Genomic DNA, 24,225 nt, shown 5'->3' with positions numbered 1-24,225 from the left:
GAGGTTGCTCGTGCAACATGCTACGGTAGCACTAGAGGGAAATGTATTCACACTTGAATTGATGCAAAAAATGTCTGATGGGGGAACGGCACTTTGTCAGTAATTCAGATGAATGGGGTTGATTTCAGGGTACATGAACTTTCGAAAGCAACATGTCGATTTCCTGTGTGATTGTGTTGGTTTAGGGGTGCTATTACTTTTAAAAGTGGTCAGACTTAGAATTTTTACATTGCGGAATCAACTTAAGTGCCAGGACAGTACTCATGTTGTAGAAATCAGGGTTAAAGAGCCCTACTCGAGCGCACAATGGTGGAGGAAGTTCTTTCAGTAACTCTCAAGTTTACAGTTTAACCCATTCCAGGATCGGCACCCTTACCACTATGCAAGCATAACCTTAAGATATATCACATATATCACAAACATTGATAATCATAATAACAGTGCCCCATAATTAGTATGGTAGGCCAATACCATACTAAACATGCTCCTTTTATTCTCTAATCTGGACCAAGTGAGGTTAATCTGGTGGGATTGTAACCTTCTGTAAATAGGATGAACATTAAAAATAAAAATGTTTGCACTAACTGCTTGTGGTTTTCTTCTTTTTGACTGTGAACCCTTGGTGGGTTTCCTGCATTCCGCGTGCACAGGAAGTGCTTTCTTTCTGTAATGGGTATACTTAAAGTGATAGTTCATCCAAAAATTAACACAGAAGGAGATGCTAGACATTATGCTAGTCCCAGTCACCATTCACTTACTTTGCATCTTTTTTACATATTTTTGACAGTACACGTTTTTACATACAATGAAAGTAAATGGTGACTGAGGTTGTCATTCTGCCTAACATCTGCGTTACTTGGAAGAAAACGTCATATCCTTTTAATGTCTAGTATTGTAAAAAATGTCCTTAAAAGTGTGAACGCATACATTTACAGAAAGCAGACCACATTAGTGTGGGTGTTGGAAGTTCCTGAGGTTAGGGAGTGTTTTGTTTTTCTTTGCGGCAGAGGTGGGAGACTCGAGTTACATGACTTGACTCAAGTCTGACTCGAGACTTGCTTGACTAACTGAAGAAAATGACTTGACTTTGACTTGAGAATCAGTGACTCGAGATTGACTTGACCTGAACTGCATGATTCGACAATGACTTGAATGTTTTTTTATTATTATTATTTTCAATAACTTATAAACAGTAATGAAATGCGTTTAAAAAATGTTGCGACCAATTAATTAATATGCAAAAATATAAGCCCGCCATCACCACTGATCTGCATCGGCGCAGTTAACGCTGCTCTCACAACGCACCAAAATGTTCGATTATTGTCGAGTTCCCAAAATATTCTCCTTTGGATATAAAGATTTCGAATTGGACCGTGTGAATAAAAAAAGTATGAAAATATGCAATGCAAAAAATTTCCATCAGACTTTTCAAAAACCACATACAAGTAAATCATTTCATTATCCAGAAAGATTCATATGTAAAATGACTGTTCAAATGTTTGAGGGTTTGACTAAACCTTCTCAACAGTCAACAATATACCATAACCATTTGTTGGCAATATAAATACATAACAGGCAGATTTGTAGTCGCAACACTTTATTTAAAACGTGACTAGTATAAAATATACAGAGTGATTCGTGACAAAATCCAAGTGCTCTCATAGTGATTATGACTTCTGAACACTTGAACTAAAGCCCTTGAATGCAAAACCTTTATGACTATTTTATATAAATGTATCTCTGAAGGGAACTGACTGTCTAAAGAAAAGTTTTGATGGCATTTTCTTTTCATCTTACCTCCGTATAATGCCTTATAAAGTAGTGTTTATAAGCACAGGGCTGCTTTGTGTACAGGCGTTACCAGGGTAACAGCTATATTTCTGCTGCATAAGCGCCACCCACTGTTAGAGAGCGAATTTGCATTTTCATTCAGCCCGCCTGCTGTTTTTGTTAAATCAATGTGAAAAACTAACTGCATTTTTATACAGCATACACAGTGTAGTACATTTTAACCAGTTAATTCTAAAAATATAAACAATTCGGATTAAAAAGTATCTAAAATTATTCAGTATTTTAAATTGCCACGATAAAAATACCATGCATATTCATTAACACAATTTACTAATATATATATATATTCTATAACACATTACTGTTATACAATTCATATAAAAAATTTATATAAAAATATGTATATAAGTTAATTTTTTCAGAGCAAAAAAAAAATATATATATATATATATTTTTTTTTTTTATTATCCTCTATTTATTTTAGTACTGTGGCTTGACTCAACTTGACTTGAAACTCACCAAGACATGACTTGCTTGATTTGTCTGCACTGGACTGATTTGAGATTTGATGGTTAAGACTTGAGACTTGCTTGTGTGACTTGCTCCCACCTCTGCTTTGCGGTGACGTGCAGCAACCCTCCGAGGTTGAGATAGGCGCATGGTGAACTTTGCAAAGGGGAAGTGTGTGAAGGCAGATGTTCAGTCCAGTGTTTGTTTTGCTCTTTATATAAATATTTGTGGCATCACACAATTACATATTTACATCCACTTTTACATTTACATTCACAACCACTGTAAAATGTTGCCATAACCACAGCTACTTTTGCGTTTCAGCCATAAAGTCCCCATGAAATCAAAATTGAGTTCTGTGGCTTTTAGTCCATGTGTGTTAGCTTTGAGGCCATCTATATACTAGTTTGCTTATAAACGTTGACAAAACTCCCTTTATCAGATATATGTCGTTAACACTTTACAATTAGTTTGTATTGGTTTACATCAGTTAAGATAATAGGTCATGAACTAATAAAGAAAAAAATGTCTAAAGCATTTAATAATCATGGTTAATTTTAATGTATACTAATAAATAACTTTTACATTAAACGTTTGGTTATACATTATCATTAATTAATGCATTAGAAATTACCATGAACAAACTATTATAATAGTTATTTGATCAATTAAAATTAAACAAGTTTTAACAAATATGTGAATTATAATTATTTGTTTATTGTTCTGATACATTAACTAATGTTAATGAAAAGAACCTTATTGTAAAGTGTAACCGTCTTTATCTTCCAGGAAAGCGGCTCTAAAATATTGATGACTCATGCTGCACTACACAGATTTTTGTCCAATCAAATGCTCTCTTGAATGAGAATGTCCCTCCCCCTGCAACAGACTACCAAATATCAAATCATGGTTTATCGCTGTGATGAAAGCCTATTGGCTTTTTTATTTTTTTAAAGGGACAAGCTCCCTGACCTCCTGTTTTCAACACAAATAAAAAAAAAAACTGCAGCCAAACTATTTCATGGGGTCTTTAAATCATGTCTGAGCCATGTAGTTGCCTACCCCACATGTTCTAGGCTGTTAACAATGACACTCAAAAAAAGATCGGGACACCAAAAGGAAATAAATAAGACATTTTCAAACTTGTAAGTTAGAAAGAGGTAGAGTTCAACTATTATTGAATTTGGAGCTGAAGTGTAAAATATAGGTGCCAGCAAACAGAATTGCAAAAATAAATGTTTTCAAGACATACACTCTTGATTTCTGTTAATAGAGCAAATTGATAGTCCTGCCCCCAACCCACACTATTTGAATCAAGTTTGTTGGGTAGGGCTAGACTGGTTGCTCAAAACAAACAGGAATTTGTATAGTGCCACAGAGACACAGTGTTTACAGTTTTCAAGAAATTTAAGCTATGAATGACTTATAGTTGTCTCTGCATATTAAGTTAAACACAGAAACAGACCATTTCAGCTTTAACTACCGGTATATACATTTAAAATGAGAAGTATTTGATACAGTGTACTTATTGTGTACATACATGTCGTAACATTTAAAAGAGAGATCTAATCTATTATTAGACCGTTAACCATACCGCTAAACCTACCCAATTTCCAACCTCAGTAACAGCAAATGCAAATCTGAAACAACACGTATGCACATAATAATTTAATTATGTTGAATACAAATGTTTCATTGTTTAATTTAAGAACTGTATATTGTAGTTAAAAAGGGAAAGCGCTGTTACGATAGTTACCCATTCATTACTATGAGAAAAACTGAGAGAAATGTCCAATAGATTAGGCTATTTTAACAACGAAACGCTGTTGTGTAGTTGTTGTTTTTTGCATTTCAAGCAAAGCCAAAATTCCCAGAAGTGTTTTTTTATCGGCACCAACCGACTAAAATAGAAGCCGAAGGAAGAGCGCTCTATGACTGCAATCTGTTGAGCCATCCAGCAGTTTCTTAGCAGCTCCAAGCCACCTCAAGACAGAAGTTTAACTTGGTTAATTACTTTGTTTATCATCATCAACACTTACTGTATTTATACCCTTTAATATGAATAATGATTAATGAAATGTTTGTACAAGTAAAATAGCTCAAATAAAAGAAGTGAAACCTAGGATATTGCTTATACGATTTCAATAGAAGACCTTGTTATCAAGATTTATAGCTTCAGCGGACAATGCAAGGTACACAGTCTTAGTTTGGAAAGCTTATAAACACTGGTAAGGTTACAATAGTTGGCCTACATTATTTTAAATTATGATGGGGTGGAAATATATTTTATTAAACAGGAAAATAATATCCACCAATTATACCAATTAGGTCTTCAGTCATTTTTCCGTAAAGACAATGCTAATGGAATTGAGTATACAATCCAAGTACTGTGTACCTAAACATTTTAGAGCAACTTTACCAGAAATCCTTTTTATTAAACTACGCCAAACCGAACTTACCGAGAAATGTATCTCCAGAGAAATTGTTTGATTCATTAAAGAATGAAAACCAATATAAGCAGCAAAATGTCAGTTTTTTTTCTCATCTTTCTCTCTGGTGTTAAAAGTGCACAGAGTAACTTTTGTCTTTGTGTCATCTTGGACTTACACTGGCACATGGCACATTTGGATGCAGCATCATTTAAAATCAAAAGTTTTCAATTTCAGATGATGTTGTAGAAATTCACTTTTCTCAGTCAGTCATGATTCGTGTAATCAATGAGTGAAAGTGCCCAATATCAGGATGGTTACTGAGATTTAAGTGAGTAGTATTTGGCTGGTCATGTGATTCTAACATGGCCGCCCCCATGTGTGGACCCTCTCCATGTAGAACAAAACAGCTTTTATAAGGTTACTGATGAGACTGAAGTCTTCATTTTAATATGAGTGCTCATGATTTCCTACATAAATTGCAAAATTATATTTCATGTCTTTAGGAGTTAAACTTTAGGAGTGCACCTTTAACTCATCATTATGTTTCTGCTGGAACTGCTGTTGTGATGATATGAAGGTCGATTTAGTCTTGAATCCAGTTTGATGGTTCTCAACTACTCTAAACCATGCATCCAGCATATGGTCGATTGCAGCCACAGCGCTCATCTTTTGGCTTCTATTTTTGTCAGCTGGGAGCTTTTTGTCATACTTACATTAAAATAGCCAGATATATCCTTGTTTACCTCCATAGAGTTGAATGAGTAACTGTGGTAACAGGGCTTCACATTCCCCCACTCTAAACCACGCCCCAGTGTATGATGCATTGCCGGCCGTATCTATGTTCATGTTTTCATGAGCATATTAATTGAGAGACTACATGCAGTATTTGTATATTTTTATAAAACGTTCTATAAGTTAACAGTAATGCATTAGGTATAACAACTAACAGTAAAGAACAATATTAATTTGTTTGTAATATTTTAGATTATTTCTATTAGTTACATAAATCATTAATGTATGTGTTATGGATAAGTTCTATGAAAAAATATATTGGTATATGCAGGATTTAGCATTCTTCGAGATCTTAAATGCTGTATTAGTATTGTACATTTTTTAGTTCATTTTATAAGCATTGTAAACCATTTCGACTGCCATTGAATTAGACACACCTGCTCTTTCTAAAACCTTGCCCTCCACAGATACCGTTGAGACCGTCAATGAGAAGAGTAGCAGCAGTGCGTCTTCTCACGGTTGTCAAGCACTCAAGTAGCAATATAGCGCCCTCAACTGAGAACTGTTATGAATCTGAATTAGAGGTCTGCCACCCGACCCGGGGCCAATGGGACCCAAGAACCTGGCTGGGTTTGGGTCTGTTTTTCAACTAGGACTTTGGGTCGGGTTCAGGTCTGTAATGAATGAAAAAATAAACAGGCTTACCAAATTGTCACAGACACGCGAGAACAGACAAGTTAGGGGCTGTTCACACCGAACATGTTTTTGTGTGCGTCTGGTCTGTTTTCCCATTGTTTTCCTATGTAAACACATGCTGGACGAATCTCTTTGATATGTGCACCGCATCTCGCTTTTTCTTCAGTGACTCGCGCAGGACCGGCACGTTTTAAACACCATGCCAAGTTAAAAAGAATGCATGTTGAGACACCTGCGCTCTGTTTCATTCTTTGTGCTGCGTTTAGATTGTTTTTGGCACAGGTGTCACAAAGATTCAATATTCTAAACAAGTTCAGGCTGCATAGAGGGGACTGTTGCATTGTTTCATATTATTCCAGATTGTTCTGCACCAAGTGAAGTTCCAGCAAATAAACAGTAATCCTTTTCCCCCTTTCTGCTCTTGTGTACTAAGGGGCTGCCATGCCTTGTTAAAACAGTGTATGTTTACTGTTTCATTACTGTTACGAATGTTGCCTATAGACTTACATAAAATACAGCCTATTGCAACAGTACTTGCTTGGAGAAGAAATTTGATAGTAAGCAATTTCAGGGTTAGGTTTAAAATCTGACGGTATTGTTCGGGCTGGGTAGGGTCGAGCCACACGGACCCGGGTACGGGTGGGGTTCGGGTTTCATTTTAAGGCCTGTGCAGACTGATCTGAATATGACATAAAACTTGAATTTTCTGCTACAACTACAACTCTATGAGAATGCGCAAAATAAGTGACAGGCAGAAAGCCTGTCAAAGTCTTCTGATTGGCTTATCAGAGAATGTGTCTTTGGACACATTTTTGTTTGCTGTTTACAACCGTCTAGTGCGGTCACAGAGACCATTGGTGAGATATCCCAGGACACTTATCAGAGATATCATTCAAGAAGTAGGAACATTTTCTGCATACCATTTCATAACAAATCGCTTACAGCACCATTAAAGGTGTACTCACTCATTTTTCCTCATTAAAAAAGTTTTATTCTAATGAGAATTGTAATTTTAACTCGTATGTATAAAATCATGAGCACTCACATTAAAATGAAGACTCCAGTTATATAAGTAACCTTATAAAAGCTGTTTTATTCTACATGAAGAGGGTCCCGTCATGGGGGTGGCCATGTTAAAATCACATGACCATCTGAATACTACTCGCTTAATCTCAGTAATCGCCCTATTATTGGACACTTTCACTCATGGATTAAATGAATCATGACTGACTGTGAAAAGTGAACTTCTACAATGGCAGGAATCTATTAGTAATGGAAAACTATTGCATTTGATTGTTTCATCCGTGCCCCTAGGTGTCCAAGATGACACGTAAAAAGATACTGAGTGTCTAAAAAAAAGGTGAAAACCTTAAAAGAAACGGTGACCAGTCACATCATCTAAAACCTACAGTTTTCCGTTTACAAATAGATACTGTACATTTTAAGCTAAAATATTAATGTTACAAAAATGTTATGTCCATTGGTCAACTTCTATTTTCTTCATCCTAGGTTTACTTTAATATCAATGGTCCTAATGTTTATAATTTCTCTTCATCAGGTAGAGGATGACAGTGCCCTTACAGCCGTGTACGTAAACATCCCCCAGTTGCGCAGAAGTGTCACTGACACATCCAGTCCCTTTACCTCTCCATCACAGGAGTTCCCGCCCCCTCCTGACACCCACCTTCTAGACGCAGGATGGGAGGTCCACATTGACGATCAGAGCGGGCAAGAGTACTACTACCACCCCTCTACGGGCCGCAGCACATGGGAGTATCCACTCAGCAACTCCATGGAGTCTCCGGTGAGGGCAGACGAGTCCCGTTCACCACCTTCTTTCCCCCAGTGTTTTGGCTCCTCACCCGTGAGCCCTCCTCCTCTTCCTCAGAGGTGGAGCTCTGATTGGGAGAAGGTGCTGGACGAGAATACTGGAAGGCACTATTTCTTCAACTCTGTGTCGGGACAGAGCTCTTGGGATCCTCCAGAGGATGTTGGGTCATCAGAGACCAGGAATTTTCTAGAAGATATCCCGGTATGGAATTCATTGTCAGATTCAAACATGGTAATGAGGCAATGATTCTGTGACGGAATGGTAACTTTAATATATAAAATGGTACTGAATGATAACTGTATTCATATACCATGGTATTTACATGGTAATCCAAAGTAAACAGTCAAAAGTTTGGACACACATAGTCATTTTATTTTATTACTATTTTCCAATTTTTTAAAAATTATTCACCAGGGGAAAATATATATGTAATAAAATTACTAGTAGCTTCATTGAAGAAAAGTAACGTGCTAATCTAAATTAACTGGCTTGATTCAAGCTAAATTTATATAAATTTATATAATAAACATTATTTTTATTTAACCTAACTACACCAACAACACATATTTTAAGGGTTAGATCAACTTGAAATAGCATCTTAAAGGGATAGTTCACCCTAAAATGTAAAATTCTCTCATCATTTACTCACCCTCATGCCATTCCAGATGTGTATAACTTTCTTTCTTCTGCTGAACACAAACAAAGATATTTAGAAGAGGATTTCAGCTCTGTAGGTCCTTTCAATGCAAGTGAACCAAACCTTTAAGCTCCAAAATGTACATAAAGTCAGCATAAAAGTAATCCATATGACTCCATTGGTTAAATATATGTCCTCAGAAGCGATATGATAAGTGTGGGTGAGAAACAGATCAATATTTAAGTCTGTTTTTACCATAAATTCTCCTCCATGCCCAGTAGGTGCAGATATGCAAATCACCAAAACACAAAAAGAATGTGAAAGAGGAGACTGTAATAAAAAGGACTTATGAATATTAATCAGCTCTCACCTACACATGTTATATCACTTCTGAAGTCATACATTTAACCATTTGAGTTACTTTTATGCTGCCTTTATGTGCTTTTGGAGCTTAAAAATGTTGGTACCCATTTACTTGCATTGTGAGGAACTACAGAGCTGAAATATTCTTCTAAAAAAAAAATCATACTCAAAAGTAGAAAATCATACACATCTGGGATGGCATTAGGGTGAGTAAATGATTCATTTTTGGGTGAAAAAACCATTTAAAGCAACCATTGCAGGCTACCACTTTTTTACATTACATTTAACATTATTCTTTTCTTTGCTTCCCAAAATACAGCCTCCGTATCCTGATGAAGACTACCCAGCATCTCCAGAGCAGGAGGAGGAAACATCTCCACTCCCTGTGCCCTTTTGCACAAAGTATTCTTTGATTCATGTGAAGAAGGCCTCTATCCCCAGGGCAAGCCTGGATCAGAGCACGCCTCCTGGCTGGAACCTCACCATAGACCCTGATGGAACTTGGGTCTTCACGAGTGATCACACACAGGAACAGGTACATACTGACCAATAGAACCTCAGCGTATCCTTGTTTTAGGCTGGTTTACTTGTTATTTAGGCTGACAAACTTGCTATTATTAGCAAGGAAATTGATAATATGGCTGTAGGCTAGCTTTGTAATTTGGTTAACTGAATGAAGTGTCTTGTTAACAGTGGATCAAGTCGCTAGACGATGAGGGACGATCATATTACTACCTAAGAGACGGCAGCAAGACCCAGTGGAACTTACCAGAGGTGGGATAAACTGAGGAATTATAATACGTGTATTGTATTTCAGGGCCGAATTCCCTAAACAATCGCACCACTTTTGTGTGTGGTATTTCAGCGTCTTCTAAAAGCTACGTCTTATTCACTAACCACCCACCATTTTGTTTAAGCAGGTGCAATCAGTGCTAAAATAGCACTGTGTCTTGAGTGTTTAACTTAAGACATTGTCATTCCTTTCTCATGCAAACATGCCTCCTTTCTATGTGAATTAGGCTTATTATAGATTGCACTTTATTTAACAAAACGACGCGCTATTTGCCCGGCACAATTAACATTGTGCTATTACCGCCCGAGAAAAGCAGGCGGTAAACTGAATGTTCTTAAAAAGAGCTGTTTGTATGCATTTTCTATCGATCATATCAGCAGTAATTCATCAAATAATTACCAAATATTGTTGAAGAGTGTTAACACCTGACGTTTATCCAGACGTGGATAAAAGTGTAGTCAAGCGCACTTTTGCATGTTGAAGAGATGACTCAGGTGTCTGCATCACAGTACTGGATTGATGCTGTACAGTCTCGGCAGAAAGTGCCTGATCACGGTCTGATGTATACTTTGCTTTATTGTGCTTCGAATCAACCAGCAAGATCAGAATTACACCATGCAAATTTAGTTAAGCACAGATTGGGGCACATTTCTGCCATTGCCGGATCTGCATAATGTCTATATTTGGCAGTATTTCCAGACTATTTCTACTTAAAAATGAGCAATCTACTTGTTGGTTTGGGAAACAGCCGTTACTCCATTGTATAATGGCATATAATGTTAGATAAGATGATCTCAAAAGCATAAAGTTGTAACGTTATCAGGAAACCCAGCCAAATTTCGATTTTCTCTTTTTCTCTCTTTAGTACTCTGGTAGTTCAGGCTATTATGGAGTGGGAAATGGGGCTTCAGGTGAGCAGGACGGAATGGGATCAATGCAGAACTGGAGACACAGTACGGGATACCAGGAGGATGTATGTACTCACAGACATACACAAGCACTCACACTTCAAAACACACTTAAAACCCATGAAACATAATTGGAGTCTTGTAAATGAAGTCCATGTCTGTTAGTCTTGTCACCATTTATATGATAGTGTAGGGCTGGGTGATAAAACAATATTGATATTAATGGAGAAAGAAATTCCTCGATATCGATGATACATTTTTCAGTCATTTTCTACATACACGATCGTATCAGGTGTGTGTCGCTAAAAACGCAAGCAGTTCGGCAAAGTTATACACACAACTAACTAACTGAGTCATTAAATCAGCCAGTTAGGAAGTATTAGCTGGCTAGCATCTACATAGCCCTGCAGTGATATAAACAAGTAACAAGGCTAGGTAGCCACTAGCTAGCATCTAGCTATCCAGCTAATATGATATCGATGTCAGTGCTGTCTTGTTTGGTACACAATGTAATACAGCTATCGACTGAACACAACAGCAACTCTGACATCAACATCATTGCTGTTTATGTACTATTTAAGGCCTATTTACACTTGGCCACCTCAGTGTGTCTCTGTGAAATGGATATAAATCCGAGTATAAAACAGTTCACATCCTTGATTTTGCTAATTCCGAGCAGTGAATTTAAAAGATGTGGTTTATTATTTGATTCCTAGTGAATTTGCCCAGCACACGTGTGTCTGTGTATGGGCGCACTTTGTGTTTTTCCCTTCGTGGCTTGTCCTAGGTAAAACGCGTCATTCACATCGCCTGCGCTCATGTCAAAATTTCGTTTTAGTTTCATCAAAGATCTGCATCAAATAAATTAGGAAAAAATTTCTGTCTCTCCTACAACATGAATTCATCTGCAAGCCCTATGCAAATATTTTTTTAATTCATGTTTAAAAAAGGGTAAAGTTTATATATGTGAATTGAACAGCCAGATGCATTTAGACTTGACCAGTTTCATCTGAAATGCGTCTCAAAACTCCTCCTGAAGTGGTTTGAGCGATCGGATTGCAGTCCGTCTCGAATGTGTTTCAGAGGGCATTTACGCCTGGTCCTTTCATGATCGGATAGCTATTCAGCTTATGGTGCATTACCACCACCTACTGAGCTGGAGTGTGGAGTGTCACAAAAAAGTCTTCCAGTGGAGTGAAACATCAGCTGAAGACAATGAAATTGGTGAAATTGAATCAAAAAGCAGTCACATGTCTAGGATTAAATCTTATACCAAGTTTACTTCTTGAACTTCAAATTAAAAGGTATTTACTTATACATGTTTAACTTATATACATATACAAGTTATGTTTACATTTATTCTTGAGGTCTAAAAACATGTGGAATGCATTGTCTGTCCTATTAACAATATGAAATGTATATCGTGATAAATATCGATATTGAACGATATGAAAAGAGATAGTTTGATCATATTTTTGCCCATATCGCCCAGCCATATAATAGTGTACTAATTAAGTTAAAAAAAGAAATGTTTTTAGCAGATATATACATTTAGAATTTACAGTCTCTCTTCCGGGAAAACTGGCCAAAAAATGTATGACTCACCTAGCACTCACGTGTGGGTAAAAAACAAAAAGCTCTCTGAAATGAGAATGTTGCTCCCACAAATATCACAAATGTCTGACTAGCAATAGCAAGTAGCAAATCATGGCTCATGGCTGTGATGGAAACTAAAGATAACTGGAGATTCAACATGTCTCAACCCCAACTTCCTGTTGCAACATACATACGTAAACACTGCAAAGAAAACTGTTCTCGTCAAACCATTTCATGGGGTCTTTAAAGGTTCCTCTAATTTTGCAAAAGGCATAAGTAGGTGTTGTATAGTATCTTGATTTTTCCCGCATCTCAAACAGAGATTTCAACAACTTCACAGAGCGGTGCCCGTGGGACTCAAAACACACATGTAAACACACACCTGATCCTTCCTATCTGCCCTTAGCGACAGTGTTTCCTAAATAAGCTGTAGTACGCACCTGAAACTGTTTGATATAGCGTTGCTTTATTTAAACCCCTCCCATACTGTCGGGATGAGAGATTAGATACTATTATTCCAATATGCAAATTTACACTCACTATCGTTCCTGTTATCACTGATCTATAGAGATTACTGACACAACATGATGGCGTAGATTATTAGTATCCCTATTACTACTGTTCATAATCAGGTTTTGGATTTGAACAAGATAATGAGCTAATGTAAAAACCTGGTTATAAATGTAAAATTGAATATTTGTCAGCAGTTAAATAATTTTTTTTTTTTTTCCAAGGCACATACAGTGTATCAGCTCAAAACCAACAGTAGTATTTAGTATACAGTATATTAGTTAGCCCAAATTTACCAGAAACCTGTCAACATTTTCTTTCCACAATCTCTTTTCTACTTCCTTTTTAAATTCAGTCCCTAGTTCATGTTCTGCAGTTAATAGGAATTATTGTAAATCCATAATGTTTGTTATGCATGTGACTTTGTCTTTATGCTAAACAGAAGTTCTACTCATCTTCCTGTATGAGTATATCAGACAACGACATCTACAGCTCTGCTGAGGTTCATAATGTAAGGACTTTTACTTTAAAACACACTAATACCTGTAAAACATAAACAGAAAATTGTCGAATTGTTCTCAACTAAATTTTTAAATCACCTGGATGACTGAAAATGTAGGCATATATAATCAGTACATTGAAGTACTCTCCTGTTATTAACACCCATGAGAATGTACACTATAAAGAGATTAACAGTATAAACTAACTGTGAAGACATGTCACACAACAATTGTAGCGTGCGCTGGCACAGGCCTAACTACAGCAGTTGCAGTGACATGCAGTATTATGATGTTAAACTGACCCCTTGTGGTTGTGCATTGTAACAAACACCCAGACTCCAGCCTCATTCATGCCATTCAGTAGGAATATTATCATATTGGTAACCACTGGAGTGTAATGAAATTGTATTTATATTAAATGCTTATTCCTTGTTTTGGTGAATGTTGTTACACTATTTTATTGTGTCCGGATTTATTCATTTATTCAAAAATAAATTCACAAAATAAATACTTGTAATATTAAAAATTTTCATATTTTTTTCTGGGGCAAACCGTCCAGAGACAGTAAATAAATAAATGTTTCATTAAACACTGAAATTCTTAAAATAATCTGAATAATCTATTATTATTTATTTATTTAAAAATGTTTCGTTTTAAAATATTATTAATGTTTGAAAAATCTATCCAATTAAATGTCAGGTGGTGTAACCAACATGCAGTTAGCCATTCTGTTGTCATGTGACAAGATAAAACTAAAGCGAAGACCCGTTTAGACCCTCATGACTATGTTTGAAATAAAAATAAAAAAATGACACATTTTGACATTTTTATGAAAAGGTACATTTGTTGAAGGATTAGTTCACACAAAAATGCTAATTCTCTCATCTTTAATCCATCCCAGATGTGTGTCTTTCCTTCTGCAGAACCGAAATGAAGATTTTTTTATAAGCCCATTTCAGCTCTGTTTTTCCATACAATGAAAGTGAATGGGTGCCATGAGGCACTGGCTGTTTGATGGTCCAAAAGTCATATTTAGGCAGCATAAAAGTAATCCACACGACTCCAGACGATCAATGAATGTCTTTTGAAGAAAACTGATATGTGTAAAAAATTAATTGATAATTAAAATGTTATTAACTTAAGAAAAAAAAAAGGTTTGCAGTTGACGCATTACGGAGCTGTCGCATGATGTAAGCAGAATGGCATGTTCACGCCAGAAGTCAGAAGTGCGCGTTTGAACACAACAGAGAAACGAATGGTCATTTCAAACAGAAATACAGTGCTAGGCAGACACAACGATTTAAAGTTAAAAACTTTTTGATCGTCTGGAGTCATTTGGATTACTTTTATGCTGCCTAACTATGGACCGTCAAACAGCAGCATCATGGCACCCATTCACTTATATTGTATGGTCAAAAAAGAGCTGAAATGTGCTTGTAAAAATCTTCATGTAGTTTCTGCTGAAGAAGAAAAGACACATCTGGAATGGATTAAAGGTGAGTAAATCACGAGAGAATTATCACTTTTGGGTGAACTTGTGACGAGGTAGGCGACGAATGAGGATCTAAGCGCAGCTTCAATAAAACAAAGAAACTCAGAATATAAGGAAACAAAACACTTGGAACCAGACACAGAGCATCAAACGATACATGCAAAGACTGACAAAGAAACCAAACAAGGGGATGTGGAACACATGGGGAAACAATCAGGGGGAAACCAATCATGACAGGAAACTACAAAGGACTACAAAAACTAACAGGAATGGGGAACTAAACAAGAATTTCAAAATAAAAGTCTAAGCACAAAAACAGGAAATACTAATGGAATAATCCTAAGAAACCTACTTGATATTTGTGACTTATAAATGGATCAAATGACATCTGTACAAATGTTTTTTGTCTTGAAAATATGTTTGAAAACCTTTTTGAAATGTATGATTCAGTTTTGTGAATTAATGTATATTGAAGGTGCAAGAAATTAATTGTAATATCTTTACCTGATGGTTACACCATTTGACATTTTTAAATCATTAAATCTATAAAAGGTTTTCCAAAAAAATTTAAAACCAAAATGGACAAAAGATGACATTTCTACAAACTTGTGTTTTAAAAGATCAGACAACCTTATTGTTCAATGACCCATTTAAAATGAGAACCATTAGCTTCACATTTTCTGTTCTGCATTTTGAGGTGAACCTCAAAGGTTATGATTTTCACTCTCCTGTTGTCAGACCTCTCTTTATTTTTAATAGAGTTCCTGAGGCTGTATTTACTTACTAATCGTTCCTTTTTTTCAGGTTTCAATCTTGGAGAAGGCTGGAATCCTGAACAAAACAAAGGTGTCTGAAAATGGGAAAAAAGTCAGGTAAAGATGGCCATCGTGAACTTAACCCAAGATATTTGTATTACTGGGGCATACAAAGATTTGAGAGGCTGGGGGAGGAGCAATGAATAAGTGGGCCAAATATCGGAGAAAATGAATGAAAAGGGGGCTCGTATGACTGCATAAAAACACAATTTTTATCTAAAAGTAGCATGGCAGTATTCTGTGAGAAGCTTCTGTCTGATGTTCTATCTTTTACATATTATTTTAACCTCCTGAGACCCGAGCGTGACTGCTGTGTGGCTTTTCAATTTAGTTTTTTGTTTTGAAACTAGTAAATACACCTAATAAACATGCAAAAACAAAAAATAATAATAATTTTTAGAGCAATTAGTTTTCCTAAAACTGGATGGCAGCATATGTGGACAACGGGACTAAGTTTTGACATTTTTTTAAATAACAAGCTATTAGGAGTCAGCTATTTTTAATCAAATTGTTTATATTGTTTCTAGAAGTGTTGTTTATTAATATTTTTGAGAAGTTACATAAATTGCATCAGAAATTAGCATAATTTCATAATTTCACTGTCCAAGACTATATTTGAAGGCCCCCTTGCCCGAAACTTGACGTGTCAGATTTAAATGGTTAATCATGGATCATTTTTTATTCTAGAAGTTTCAGAAAGAGTCTGTTTATAATTTGTAGGCATACATCTAGTATTTTATTAGCATTTTAATTTAGTTGTATTATTTTAATATTTTTTATTTTAAATACATTTTAAGTCATCTTGAGGCCCCCTTGGAAGTGTCCCCTGGTTGAGAACCACTGCATTAACAATTCTGAATTTATTTACTGATTACCACTGTCCTGTGTCTGCCAAACAAGTTAAGTGGTTCAAACATAACCTGCAGCCTGTAACTGAACTACTGATTGGAAGTTTGGATTGAATGCACTTAGTTGCATGCTCCCTATTTAGTGAATGACTTAACCTCCAATGTGCTATCTGTCTGCACTAGTCTCAGAACCATTTGAAATGCACCTAATTTTCATATAAAGCCACTGAAAGCAACGTTTTTCAGCTTTTGGATGAACCCTTTGATTCTCAATGTGAAAATACACAGTAAATATAGGATTTCTAAGGAAAACTGCGCTATTATAAGGAAAGAATGTGCTAAAGTACACCTTAGTGTACACTGTGTTTAGTAGTGTGCCATTTTGGGATAAATCACTCACATTTTTAAATTGACATATCGGAAGAAACTAGATACTCTAATCTTTTGTCTCAAACAGGTTTCAAAATAAAAACTTTATTAGGTTTTTATACCAGATGTAGTTTTGTTGGCTCCTATTTTAAGCACTATTTTGATGAAAATCATGAAAATATGTTACTTGGGTCCTAATGTGTTGGAAAATTAAAGGGATAGTTCCCCCAATAATGAAAATTCTGTCATCATTTACTCAACCTCATGTTGATCCAAACCCATATGACTTTTAAGTTCTTCTGTGTAACACAAAAGGAGATGTTAGGCACAATTACAGCCCCAGTTGCCATTCGCATTCATTAAAAATAAAAATAAAAAGTGTGTGGTTAGTGAGACTACCTAAAGCCTTACATCTCTGTTTGTATTCCATGGAATATTGAAAGTCATATGGGTTTGAATTAACTTGAGGTTGAGTAAATTATGACATCATTTTCATTTATGGGCAAACTTTCCTTTTAATTTTCAGAGATATCTTTATATTTTTGCCCTTTTTGAGGGTTACTGGGATAGTTCACCCAAAAATGTTTATGACTTTCTTTCCTCTGCTGAACACAAGCAAATATTTTTAGAAGAATATCTCAGCTCTGTTGGTCCATATAATGCAAGTAAATGGTGGCCAGAACATTTAAGCTCCAAAAGCACATAAAGACAGCATAAAATTAATCCATTTGACTCCAGTGGTTTAATCCATGTCTTCAGAAGCGATATGATAGGTGTGGATGAGAATCAGATCAATATTTATGTCCTTTTTTTACTATCAGTTCTCCCTGCCAAGTAGGTGGCGATATGCAGGAAGAATGCGAATCGCCAATAACAAAAGAATTAGGAAGAGAAAGCGGAGATTTATAGTGTTAGTGTTTTGATAGCTGTATATTTTTTAACATTTATTACTTTTATGTAAAAGTGTCAAATTTTGTGAATCTTTTCACAGAAAGAACTGGGCTCAATCCTGGACGGTTCTTCATGGAGGAATACTGACTTTCCATAAGGACCCAAAGTCCACACCAACCGGAGCATCAGTGAGAATCTAAACCACCGAATGTGGAATTGCATTATCAAGTGGCATTTGTTTTTTCCCCCCTATAATACTGAATGTATTTTAAACTATGCAGAGCAAGACAAATCAGATAGTCCCAGAATTTACTGTGGATTTAAAAGGAGCAGCAATTGGCTGGGCATCCAAGGACAAATCAAGCAAGAAAAATGTTTTGGAGGTATGCCGGTTAGTTACAACACTACCACTTGCCACAAGCAACCACAAGCAAGATTTTTCCAGATTATCATTTGGGGTTCAAAAGTTGAATTTAAATCTGGAATACACAGAAAGATTAAAGATTTTAGGATAAACATATGGGAAAAAAAAAAAAAAAAGAAAAGTTGAGATTTTGATTATGTAAACTCCTTTGTACAAAATGTCAGATTATGAGGGGCCGTACAAGACATTATTCATTCTGGCCCTCTCACATACATACATTCTCCTTTCACAAACATACATTCTCCTTTCACATACATATATTTTCACTCTCACATACATACATTCTCCTTTCACATACATACATTTTACACTCTCACATACATACATTCTCCTTTCACATACATACATTTTACACTCTCACATACATACATTCTCCTTTCACATACATACATTTTACACTCTCACATACATACATTCTCCTTTCACATACATATATTTTCACTCTCACATACATACATTCTCCTTTCACATACATACATTTTACACTCTCACATACATACATTCTCCTTTCACATACATACATTTTACACTCTCACATACATACATTCTCCTTTCACATACATACATTTTACACTCTCACATACATACATTCTCCTTTCACATACATACATTTTACACTCTCACATACATACATTCTCCTTTCACATACATACATTGTCACTTTCACATATGTATATACTTGACACTCACATGCATGTATTTTGTCTCATCTTTTTAGTATCCTTTACTTTCACTGACACAGGAAGTTCCTACTTAAGCAGGAAGTCGCTCCCAAACCAGGAAATATGTGTGCAAGACATGCTTAGCTTATCCTAACATGATGTTAAACCGCTATAACTACAATGATGTTATTCAAATTCATCCTGTTCTTTTATCAAGTGCAGTTTTTCATTTTGGGAGTAAGTAGCAATGAAAATGAAATTAGAAAATAATATTGTCAAGAAAATTAGAAAATTTAAATAATGTCAATGTACCGAACAAATTCAAAGAGAAGCTACAGATTTTATTCGTTCACGAGAGGCTGTATGGAGAACTTTGTTCAAGAAATAGAGAAGCAGTCAATACATAAAATTAAAATACAATTATTTATTTAACAGTGCATGCATACAAAGACTTGACAAATACCATCATATAAAATAAATATATACATTTGATATAAATAGTGATATAAATTAAATAAATTATTATCTGGCATTCAGCATTCCAGTCAGTATATACCATTACTGTCAAGGGCCAAATTTATTTTGCCTTCTTTTCCCTCAAACATGGGAGATTGGGGTAAAGCTTCCATTAGAAGTCTTAGAAATTCCCTTCTTGGTCCACCAAAGTCCACAGCCTCTTCAGGTCAAGTCAAGTCAAGTGGTTTTTATTGTCGTTTCAACCATATACAGTTAGTACAGTACACAGCAAAACGAGACAACGTTCTTCCAGGACCATGGTGCTACATAAAGACAACAAAGGACCAATACAGGACCACATGAGACTACACAACGAAATAAAATACCTATATAAAATACCTATGTATACCTATATAAAGTGCACGTGCAAACGTGCAAAAAGTACAGGACAGTACAACAAATTTCTGACAATGAACAGGACAATAGACACAGTGCAGCGCCGACCAGTACACAGTAGTGCAAAAAGATGACAGTTTCTAAAAAAAAAAACGTAAACATAACATACTATGAGATAGTGTTCTATGCACATAGCAGTTATTGAGGTAGCAGACAGTTATAAAGTGACAGTAATTAAAGTGCAACTCAGGACACGTGTGTGTCAAACCAGTCTCTGAGTATTGAGGAGTCTGATGGCTTGGGGGAAGAAGCTGTTACACAGTCTGTCCGTGAGGGCCCGAATGCTTCGGTACCTCTTGCCAGACGGCAGGAGGGTAAAGAGTTTGTGTGAGGGGTGTGTGGGGTCGTCCACAATGCTGGTTGCTTTGCGGATACAGTGTTTTTTGTAAATGTCTTTGATGGAGGGAAGAGAGACCCCAATGATCTTCTCAGCTGTCCTCACTATCCTCTGCAGGGCTTTGCGGTCTGAAACGGTGCAAATCCCAAACCAGGCAGTGATGCAGCTGCTCAGGATGCTCTCAATAGTCCCTCTATAGAATGTAGTGAGGATGGTGGGTGGGAGATGTGCTTTCCTCAGCCTTCGAAGAAAGTAGAGACGCTGCTGGGCTTTCTTGGTGATAGAGCTGGTGTTGAGGGACCAGGTGAGGTTCTCTGCCAGGTGAACACCAAGGAATTTGGTGCTCTTGACGATCTCCACAGAGGAGCCGTCGATGTTCAGCGGAGTGTGTTCACCTTGTGCTCTCCTAAAGTCAACAACCATCTCTTTTGTTTTGTCGACATTCAGGGACAGGTTGTTGGCTCTACACCAGTTCGTCAGCCGCTGCACCTCCTCTCTGTATGCTGACTCGTCGTTCTTGCTGATGAGACCCACCACGGTCGTGTCATCGGCGAACTTGACGATGTGGTTCGAGCTGTGCATTGCTGTACAGTCGTGAGTCAGCAGAGTGAACAGCAGTGGACTGAGCACACAGCCCTGGGGTGCCCCAGTGCTCAGTGTGGTGGTGGTGGAGATGCTGTTCCCGATCCGGACTGACTGAGGTCTCCCAGTCAGGAAGTCCAGGATCCAGTTGCAGAGGGAGGTGTCCAGGCCCAGCAGGTTCAGCTTTCCAATCAGGTGCTGGGGAATGATTGTGTTGAATGCTGAGCTGAAATCTATGAACAGCATTCAAACGTATGAGTCCTTATTGTCTAGGTGGGTGAGGGCCAGATGGAGGGTTGTGGCGATGGCATCGTCCGTTGAACGGTTTGAACGATACGCAAACTGTAGTGGGTCTAGTGAGGGGGGCAGCTGGCTCTTTATGTGCCTCATGACGAGCCTCTCGAAGCACTTCATGATGATGGGTGTAAGTGCGACGGGACGGTAGTCGTTGAGGCAGGACACTGAAGAATTATTTGGCATGGGGTCCAAATAATTAGGTCCTGTCAATATCTTAAGATGGTTGCTAATGTTACTGTCACGTAGGGCTGAACAATGTGACTATGGTCTATAGTTGTAGTCTACGTTGCATTAAACATAAGTTCTGACAATATTTTGACCCCGCTACTGCTTTAAGCTCTTCACTTTACCTTAACATTAGCTCATAGCCGACATGACACCGGTGTGGACACACTAATTTTCGCCCCTTTTATCTGTTTCTATCTGCGGATGTCTATGAACGTCTCATCCATATATTTATGTAGTATTAGCATCCTATACACTAACAGTGTGTTAGCTGTTACGTCTTTCATAGCACACAAACCCTGTAAATACCTGTCACCTGCCCAGCCAGCACAGTGCTGATATACAGAAACACCGCGGCTACATCTTATTTTTATACAGTATAACATATATACATTATATATAATATTACATGTATATATTTAATGCATTTGCATGAGAGGAAAAGTATGAATGTGTGAGTGAAAATATATGTATGTGAAAGGAGAATGTATGTATGTGAAAGGAGAATATATGTATGTGAAAGGAGAATATATGTATGTGAAAGGAGAATGTATGTATGTGAGAGTGAAAATATATGTATGTGAGAGGGCCAGAATGAATAATGTCTTGTACGGCCCCTCATATCAGATTGTTTTGCTTCCATTGAAGCACATAAGATGCTATTTGGAGCATTCTCAGATCATGCTGAAATAACATGGATCAGCATGGGTGCATGCTGCCATTAAAGCACAAGGGTGATGACCTACCAAATACCAAAAAATTCTGATATTCATGTTCAATTTTCAAATGAACCTTTGAACTCAAATTGTAATAATGATAACATTTGTAATGAGTTATACAGTATTATAATTAGATACATGCTAAATAGAAGCACTTTCATTAGTGGTCTCAGACGCAGTCTCAAACCCTACTCTATCATGACAATCCAACAGAGGAAGTTTGGATTTACTCATTACTACTTGACCAGTGTGGCTTCTTGAAAATTCCATGTGTGTTGTGTATTCAGCTCAAGAGTCCGACTGGCGCGGAGTACTTGATCCAATACGACACGGGAAGCATTATCAGTGACTGGCATAAAGTCATTGTAGATACCATACGCCAGCTGGTGAGTCTCACGCTGCAATACAAACATGAATAGTACCTTAATACCAAGTATTTCTCACTTTCTTCTTTACTCGTGCAGAGATCTCATAATCTTATCTGTTTTTCTGCATGGCTCTATGCCTTCAGGATTTGGATCAGCACCACTCTGAAGATGAGGAGGAAATCAGTGAAAAGTCCTCCAGCACAGACAGAGAGGAGAGATTCATAGACAAAAGAACTATGAGCAATGGTAGTGTGTCATAGAAGGCTCTTAAAGGGATAGTTCACCCAAAAATGTCAAATCTGTCATAAATTTCTCACCCTCATGTCAGTCCAGTTCCAGATGATTTTCTTTGTTCTGTGGAACACAAAAAGAGATATTTTGAATGTTTTTTAACAGCTCGTTTTCGATTCATTTTATGATACAATTTTTAGGTGTCCATGCAGCGAAGGACCCCTAAAACCATGCATCCAACCCTAGGCAGATCTATAATAAGAGTTTTTGTGTTTTCACTATTGTCTTCATTTTTAGGCCTTGGCGCAAATTCACTTATCGAACTATATAACCTCTGAATGCAAAGTTCAAACTTAACGGAACTTGGGAAACTTTGGTCCGAACAAATTTTGAGAATGTATGCAAAATTTCATCCAATTCTACCTATAGGGGGCGCTAAAAACAAAAAAACAATTAGAACTCTGTAACAGTTTGATCCAGGAAGTTTACATTTTCAGGTCAAGTGCTAACAAATCTTTAGAATATTGATTGAACAACTCGAACAAAAATGCCTCAAACAGTCAAAAAATTTTTTGCAGCTAATAACTTGCATTGTGAATGGCTAATCATTATAACATTTGGCAACCATTTACAGGTCACCAGAATTAAACTGGATACCAAATTTTGAGAGAATCGGCCACAAGGTGCGCCTATAATAAGCTAATATACAGTATATGCTTTAGTAATAACTGGAACTGAAATTGCTAGCATAAAAAAAAAAAAAATTCATCTGAACCTATAAGTGCTTCCGAATCAATCAGTCAAAAGGATTTACATTTTTGACATAATAAACTTCCACCACATTTAGAGACTAAAATGTATCAAAATCTTTTTTATTCTGTTAAATATTTAGCAGATATGCTCACCTATACATTCTTTGGTGTGGTCTATAATGACTAATTGGTCTGTATCTTGTGATTGCAACATCCGCATTTCACAAAATTTGGTACACATGGACAACAGGACACTCTGGGGTCATGTGCCAAATTTCATCAATTTCCGCTGATAGAAATCTACAAACACCATACCTGAAAAGTAACTAGAGTGCTTTGTAGTGGAATTGGTCATTTTCTCTACTTTTTCTAGCTGCGTGGACCCAGATTATTGCTGCTTGTGGTTATATTGATGATTCTTTTTGCCCTTTTTGGACCTTGATAGCCCCTGGTCACTGTATGCTTGCATTGTTAGTAAGAGAGCATCCTAAACATTCTTAAACTTTTCCTTGTGTTCCATAGAAGAAAGAAAGTTTGGAGTGACATTATGACAGAATCTTTATTTTTGGGTGAATTGTAGTATTCCTTGAACTAAACTAAAACATTAAATTACACTTTCTGCTTAAAGAAAAATACACTTTCACATCTCATTGATTCTAAACGCTTCAAAATCATTTGAAACCTCTTTTTTAGAATTTTAGACACTTGATCATAATCATGTTGAATATAGAAATGGTAAAATGTAACATACAGTATGTACAGTACATATGTTTAAATATGCAACATTCTCTTCCTGTTCATCAGCAACACGACAGCCTTCCACAAGCTTAACATCTGAAGCAGATCAGAAGAAAGTTCCGCACCAAACTGAAGAAGTTTCTCCTGAAGCGGCCCACCCTGCAGTCCGTCAAAGACAAAGGCTATATCAGAGGTTGGACCACCACTTTCCTTAAACCATTTCCTGTTGGTGTTGTAGGAAGTCAGGATTTGTTTGGGAAATTA

General features: G+C 36.7%; 1 protein-coding gene across 1 annotated transcript in view; it reads left to right on the top strand.

Moving 5' to 3' along the window:
• LOC127626512 (rho GTPase-activating protein 27-like) overlaps nt 1-24,225 on the top strand; it is a 55,519-nt gene that overhangs the window by 27,549 nt on the left and 3,745 nt on the right. Inside the window, 12 exon segments of the mRNA XM_052102344.1 lie at nt 7,720-8,193; nt 9,312-9,527; nt 9,686-9,766; nt 10,651-10,758; nt 13,242-13,310; nt 15,596-15,663; nt 17,815-17,902; nt 17,996-18,097; nt 22,160-22,258; nt 22,384-22,486; nt 24,028-24,080; nt 24,082-24,154. Of these exon segments, the coding sequence (XP_051958304.1) occupies nt 7,720-8,193; nt 9,312-9,527; nt 9,686-9,766; nt 10,651-10,758; nt 13,242-13,310; nt 15,596-15,663; nt 17,815-17,902; nt 17,996-18,097; nt 22,160-22,258; nt 22,384-22,486; nt 24,028-24,080; nt 24,082-24,154 (1,534 nt within the window).

This window comes from Xyrauchen texanus, chromosome 33 (genome assembly GCF_025860055.1).
Source record: "Xyrauchen texanus isolate HMW12.3.18 chromosome 33, RBS_HiC_50CHRs, whole genome shotgun sequence".
Classification (NCBI taxonomy): Eukaryota; Metazoa; Chordata; class Actinopteri; order Cypriniformes; family Catostomidae; genus Xyrauchen; species Xyrauchen texanus.
The sequence above is the reverse complement of the archived record's forward strand: the minus strand, read 5'-3'. Positions and strand labels throughout refer to the sequence as shown.